Source organism: Podarcis melisellensis (assembly GCF_964234715.1).
Source record: "Podarcis melisellensis genome assembly, chromosome: 12".
In the NCBI taxonomy this organism is placed as follows: Eukaryota; Metazoa; Chordata; class Lepidosauria; order Squamata; family Lacertidae; genus Podarcis; species Podarcis melisellensis.
The window spans coordinates 60,328,325-60,335,253 of record NC_138544.1 but is presented as its reverse complement, the minus strand read 5'-3'; the positions used below and the strand labels follow the sequence as shown (position 1 = coordinate 60,335,253).

Here is a 6,929-nt window from a genome sequence, read left to right as displayed (position 1 = left end):
CAGGGGAGCCTGTGCAGACTGGGACTCTTCAGGATCAGGCCCCAGGCTTGGTTCAGATGATGCCTGAGGCAAAGGATCCAGTGCAGACTGAGTCTCCTCTGGTTCCGAGTTGAGTCCCAGGCCATCACAGGCACATTGTGTGGCAATCCGCTGGACATCACTCCTTGCCTTCTCTTCTCTCTCTACAAATTGCACCTTGGGGTTTACTCCTGAAGACTCTCTCACAAATGGAGGTTTAGGATAAGAGTTTTCCTTCTCCTGGATGGGCTACTTTCCCAGGTTGACGAGCCCTTCGTTTCTCTCCATGGCAGAGGCAGAAAATGCCTTCATGACTGTTGGACCCACTATGGGTTTGCTGGGATTTCTGAATTGCCGGGGTTGGACTAGATGCCTCTGGGGGTCCCACTACAATGCCATGCTTCTAGGTCTGCTGGGCTGGAGCAGAGTGTGTGTCATCGTTCAAGTCCTTATTTTCATCTGCTGGTTCATGAGGGGGCGGGACACATGCTGTTTTTCCTTCCTGTGCTGCCATTGTGATCACTCTGTTTTTGTTTTTTTATATGCTGCATGGAATTTTAATATTTTGTGGAATCATGGAAGGGACCCCTAAGGATCATCTAGTTCCATCCCGCCAATACAGGAAGAATGATCCATGTTGTGAACTACCCTGTGATCTTTGGAGGAAGGGTGCTATACATAATAATGGTGATAATCATAATTCTCTTTTATAGTGTTCTTCTGTGTATGTTGCTTGGAGACGGTTTTAGGTGACAAGAAACTAATAGGTTTAATAGATAAAAACATAAGGAGACCCTGCTGGCTCATCTAAACCAGCAGCCTCTTCTCACAACCAGTTGCCCCCAATGGGAAACCCGCAAGCAAGACCCGAGTGCGGATTCCAGCAACGGGAATTCATGGAGGCAAAGCAGAACTCCCTTGGCTAAGAGCCAACAACAGCCCTTTCCTCCACGCGCTTGAAATAAGCAAACAGTACCTTCTGGGGGACAGGATATGGACCTGGAGCCTTCCCCACATATAAGTCTTCCTCACATTTTTCGAATTACGGGGGGGGGGGGGGCAGGGAAGGAATTTGCGTTCCCGCCCGAAAAAGGCTTTCCATGGAGGAGCAGATTGTCACTGTGATCCACGCTACGGTCACCTCCAGACTGGATTATTGTAACTCACTCTACGTGGGGCTGCCCTTGAGACTGACCCAGAAACTCCAGCGGGTGCAGAATGCTGCAGCGAGACTCCTTACGGGGTCCTCACCGCGGGATCACATTCACCCGGTGCTATACCAGCTGCACTGGTACGAGGGTCCTAGGCCGTGAAGGGCTTGAAAGGTCAAAACCAGCACCTTAAATCTGGCCCTGTACTCCACCGGGAGCCAGTGCAGCTGGAAAAGCACTGGGTGGATGTGCTCCCATGGCAGAGGGATTAAAAGAGGATTGGAGAAATTCATGGAGGAGGAAGAGAGGCAGTCGGTGGCTCCTGGCCAGGATGCTGTGCTCTGCATCCACAGTCAGAGGCAGCGATGCTTCTGAAGACCACCATCCCCTCCACCATTTCTCCAATGAAAATAGGGACGTCCTAAGGAAAAGCAGGGCATTTCAGGATGAAAACCGAAACTGTGGTGGCTTCTGTACATCTGGGACTGTCCCTGGAATATGGGGGCACTTGGAGGGTCTGCATTCGCTGGAAACGGCAGGAGGGGAGAGTTGCTCTTGTGCCCAGATCCCGCTTACTGGTTTCCCAATGAGGGCATCTGTTCAGCCACTATGAGAACAGGATCCTGGGTCAGTTGGGCACCCTTTGGCCTGACCCAGCAAGGGGAGCTCTTTCCTCCTGGGCATCCCGAGGAATGCAAAGAAGCTGCAGTCCAGCCTTGGTGTGAAGGCTGTGTGCGTCCGTCCGTCTGTCTGTCTGTCTGTCGCCAGCTGTGGGAGGTTTCCCTGCCTGTCTCCTGCTGCCCTCTGGATGAGTCACTCAGGCTCTGCTACCCAAACCTCCTATTAGGGCCTGGGGGTAATTAGCACCCAGCTGATCTGGCAGCTGGTGCCAATTAACTGCAGGATGTGTGTGCAGGCACTTGGAGGGGGTGCTGCTCTGGGCCTGAAGAAGATGCCAGCGATGGGGTGGGGGCTGGGTCTGCAGCCCTCCGCTGACCCCCAGTTAGCTGATCTCCCGGAAGACACAGGGCTGCTGGTCAAAACTGGGCTTCTCTGGGGAGGCATGTTGAGTGAGCGCATCTCCTTCCTGGGCAGAGTAATCCCATGCAGCAATTAGGCGGGGGGGGGGGGGGATAAATGCCAAGACTCCACATGGGTCCGGGAGTGGGGGGGGGGAGAGGAAGCACACGCAGATGCCCAGAATGGTGTGAAAAGGACAGCCATGCCCTGAGCATCTCTGAACAGCCCATCTGGGATTGGGCTGGGAGCAACACCCCCAACCAAAGGGAACAGGGAACTCAGGACCCATACAGACGAGGGGCTGGGCTGGATCCTGCAATGTGCACTCTGAAGGTTGGAAGATTCAGGACAGGGGTGGGCAAACTAAGGTCCGCAGGCCAGATCCGGCCCAATTGCCTTCTAAATCTGGACCGTCGTGTTTTTACATGAGTAGAATGTATGCTTTTATATAAAATGCATCTCTGGGTTATTTGTGGAGCAAAGGAATTCATTCATTTTTCCCCTTCAAAATAATAGTACGGCCCACCACATGGTCTGAGGCACAGTGGACCGGCCCCCTGCTGAAAAAGTTTGCTGATCCCTGATTCAGGGCATAGAATCATAGAGCTGGAAGGAGCCCAAAGTTCTACACTTGGAGAGGAAGAGCCAGCTGCAGAAATACAGGATGGGGGACACCTGGCTTGACAGCAGGACATGGGGAAAAGGATCAGGGGTCTTAGTGGACCACAAGCTGAACAGGAGTCAACCGTGTGATGCAGCAGCAAAAAAAAGCTGATGCTATCAACAGAAGTCTAGTGTCCAGATCGAGGGAGGTCATGGTTCTGCTCTCTTCTGACTTGGTCAAGCCACACCTGGAATACTGTGTCCAGTTCTGGGAGCCACAATTTAAGAAGGATGTTGACAAGCTGGAATGTGGGCAGAGGAGGGCAGCCAAGATGATGGAGGGGCTGGAAACTAAGCCTGATGAGGAGTGGTTGAAGGAGCTGAGGGTATTTAGCCTGGAAAAGAGGAGACTGAGAGGAGATATGAGAGCCATCTCCCAATATGGAGGAGGGAGCGTGCTTGTTCTCTCGTGTTCTGGAGAGCAGGATCTGGACCTATGGATTCAAGTTGCAAGAAAGGAGATTCCGACTAAACATCAGGAAGAACTTCCTGAAGCTGTTTGATGGTGCAATGTTCTATCTGGGAAGATTTTGGACCCTCCTTCTCTGGGTTTTTTAAACAGAGGTTGAATGGTCATCTGTCAATGATTCTTTAGCTGTGATTCCTGCATTGCAGGAGGTGGGACTAGAAGACCCTGGGGGGTCCCTTCCAGTGTTACAGTTCTGTGATGTAACCAGGGCTGTTTTTTGGGGGAAAGAGGTGCCGGAACTCACCGTGAAGGCCTCCCTTGTTCTCTTATAATGGCAATGGCGCCCACCTGAGGGGTCAGAACTGAGTTCTGGTGAGTTCTAGCTGGGAAAAAAGCCCTGGATGTAACTAAAGATAAGGAAGCAATGAGTGATAAAAAAAAACATATTTAGAAAGTTTAGAGAGAAGATGGACTGGATTTTCAATTAATGATCCTCTTTGTGTTTTATTGGGTTTTTGTTTTTTTAAAAAAACCTATGAATCTGCCATTCCCATCTTGCTTTGCTGGCCTGATTTACGCTGTTCAGCTAGTTTTTAATAATTTAAATACTGGTGTTTGCTTCTTAAAATTTGTTTTATATTTGTTGCTAATATTTTAGATCTTGATGTTTCCTACTCAAAAAATGCTTTCTCATGTTGTGAGAAGCCTTGAGAAAACTGTGTTTTGAAAGGCAGAAGTCTCTGAAATAAATGAAATGGACTCCCTGCTCTCTGGGTTGGGCTGAGGGCAGAGACTGACCCATTCCAGGCCCCCTTCTTGCTCAAGGAGCTCTCTCAGTCTCTGGCTCTTGCCATCTTTCTTTGAATTTTTTGTGAAGCATCCTTCCCCCTGGGCCTGGACCCTCAGTGGGAGCCAGCCCCTCGCTAAGCCCCTGGCCTTGGAGGAGGCGTGGGTCACCCCCCAACTGCAGCCGCTGCCCCCTCTCCTGTTGGAGGCATCAAACTGGGCAGGCGGGAGGGAGGAAGGGCTTCTCAGCACAGAGTTCAAGTGATGGGCTTCCAAAGGACGCTTTGGCCAAGCTGTGGGGGTGGAGAAGGCCATCTTGGAGGCACAGGAGCCATCTCCTAGGGGGCGAGATCCCTTCGCGCCCCCCCCCAATAAAATATCTGAGGGGGCTGAGCCCCCCAAAGTTAATGGGCATTGCCATTAAAATGGTGTGCACGTGCCACATCTTGTGATTGGTTATGCAGGGCGCCCCCACCATATTTGATTCAGGTTGGGGAGGGGGCTAGCGAAGGCTAGGAGCCACGTTGTCTCGGCTCCCCCTTCGGGAGGGCTGCTTCCCGGGAGGCCCCGTGGGAAAAGGCTGCTGGACTGGGCTGATCCATCCGGCGGGCTCCTCGCCCCGACGGCCTGCCCCGGGACCCCCGCCCGGCCCCCTCCGAGGGTCCCGCAAGGCGGGCGAGGGCCACGCGCGGCTCCCCCCGACGGCGCGGCCGCGCGCCTTACATAAGCCTTGGCCGGGCTTACGCAGGCGGCTCCTTCCCTCGCCGCCGGCCCCGCATCCCTGCATCCCTCCTCCCCTCGGCCGCTCTCCTCCTTCCTGCCTTCCTCCTTCCCTCCTTCCTTCCCTCCGTCCGGGGGCGGTGCCAGCCCGGCGCTGACGCGGGAGGAGGAGCGGGGGCGGCTGCGTGACGCGGGGCCGCCGCCGCCGCCGCTTCTGCCGCTGCTGCTTGTGCTGCTGGCGGGGCCGCCGGCCGGAGAGGACGAGGAGGAGGACCACCAGCCGCCGCCGAGCAGCGCCGGGAGCCGCCATGCAGCGCCGGGAGCCCGCAGCCCCGGACGCCGCCGCCGCCCCGCGCCGCTGAGCCGCCCCGCCGCGCCTCGCCCGCCGCCCCGTCGAGCCTCGTCCGCCGCCCCCTCGCCGTTGTCCTCCTCCTCCCCGTCGTCGTGCTCCTGCTCCTCCCGCGCCGGCCATGAACTTCCAGGGCGGGCCGGGCGGGCAGGGCGGCGGGCCGGGCTCGCAGCAGAGCCTGGCGGCGCCGGGGGGCCCGTCGGGCCCGTCGGGCGCGGGCGGCGCGTCCTCGCCGCAGTTCGGCCTGTCCAACTCGGCGGCCATCCGCGCCGAGATCGGGCGCTTCGAGTCGGTGCACCCCAACATCTACGCCATCTACGACCTGGTCGAGCGCGTCGACGACCTGGCGCTGCAGAGCCAGATCCGCGAGCACGTCATCTCCATCGAGGGTGAGACCCCCGGCGGGCGGGCGGGGGGGCAGGGCAGGGGGCGAGGAGGGGCGGCGGCCTCGGCTGGGGGGGGAGGTCGAGGGATGGGGCGGGGGCTCTCAGGCGGCCTCGGGGATGCTCTGGAAGGATGCGGCCGAAGGGGCTGTGCGGCGCCTGCCTTGCCAGAGGAGCCGCCTCCGCCTCCTCCGCCCGGGGGGGGGGCTGTTATGTGTGCATCTCTCTCTCCTGCAGCAGAAAATGGAGCTCCCGATGGGGGGGGGGAGGTTTTATTGGCTCTGCAGAGAGGCTGTGATTAATCCCTTGCCAAATGTCACTCCTTTCTTTCCTCCTTTCCTTCCTTCCTTCCTTCCTTCCGTTCTCTCCTCTTGCATCCCCCCCCCCCACCGCACCACGTGCTTTGGCACTTGGCAGAGTTTGTTGGCACTTTGCAAGGGACCCTGGTTTTGGGTGCGGGGAGGGGGAGAAAGGAGACCCTCTTGGCCTCCTCGCACAAAGCCAGCCTCTCTTGCGCCAGGTTCCCTGGGTGGCGCTGTGCCACCCCACCCCATGCCTGTGGCTGCCCTTGGCTGTGCCCTTCCTGGCCAGAGAGGGGGCTGGCAAATGTTGATGCTGCCAGATGCGCCCCAAAGGAATGGGGGGTTGTTGGCCAGCTGGGGGTCTGGAGAACCTCCAGGGTTGGGCAGTGGAGCCTGGCGTGCAAAGCAGCTCATTCTGAACCCTAAGAAGCCCCCCCAAAACAGGTGGGCATCCCCAAATCATCCACCTTCCAGCAAGTGGGTCCTGCGCTTGGGAGGTTGACCGGGCGTTGTTGCAGGCAAGGACCCTTGGCAGTTTGTGAGGAGGGCCCCAAACCCCTCCAAGGAACCAAAGGCTGCCCACCCTCTACTTCTCCTGCCTGGTAAACTCTGCGGTGAACCTGGCTTCAGTTATAGAAACGCTCTCTGCACGAGCTCAGAGGCACTGTTTTCATGCCGGTGCTCTGAGGCCCAGCAGTGCTCTCTGGAAGGGTCCTGGGGCTGGAGTGCCCAGGCCAGAGAGCCCTTCTGCCTTTGGCTGGGGTCAGGGTGTGAAAGCATCCCTCTGGGGCAGACCCTGGGGGTGGGGGCTCAGTGCCATGGAGACGGTGGTGGCAATGGCAGCACCCTCCATTTCCCTTGGTTTCTGCTGGTGGCTCCGTCTCTCTGCGCAGGAGGCACTTCTGCGTGGCACTGCCTGCGCCCATTGCTGTTGTTCTGCGTGGCGGGGGGCTCTGGGGGGAGCCATGCCAGCTGTTCTGCCTGCACCCCATTTCCCTCTCCCTTGCTAAGAAGGGCAGCCTGGGGGAGTGGAAGCTGTCAGGCAGGGAAGGCGGGTGGCACTTTCTGCGCACGACCTGGGCGTGGAACTGCTCTGAAAGCCCTGCCCTGAGGCAGCGCAGCACCTGC

At 57.5% G+C, this 6,929-nt stretch overlaps 1 protein-coding gene across 2 annotated transcripts in view; it reads left to right on the top strand.

Annotated features, from left to right (window-relative positions):
* The first annotated feature begins 5,222 nt into the window (after positions 1–5,222).
* Positions 5,223–6,929, top strand: part of AGAP3 (ArfGAP with GTPase domain, ankyrin repeat and PH domain 3) — a 99,092-nt gene continuing 97,385 nt past the window's right edge. For both annotated transcript variants that reach the window (XM_081931533.1, XM_081931534.1), the window contains exon 1: positions 5,223–5,505. In XM_081931533.1, coding sequence (XP_081787659.1) covers positions 5,238–5,505 — 268 coding nt within the window. In that variant the 5' untranslated portion in view covers positions 5,223–5,237. The remainder of the gene's footprint in view (positions 5,506–6,929) is intronic.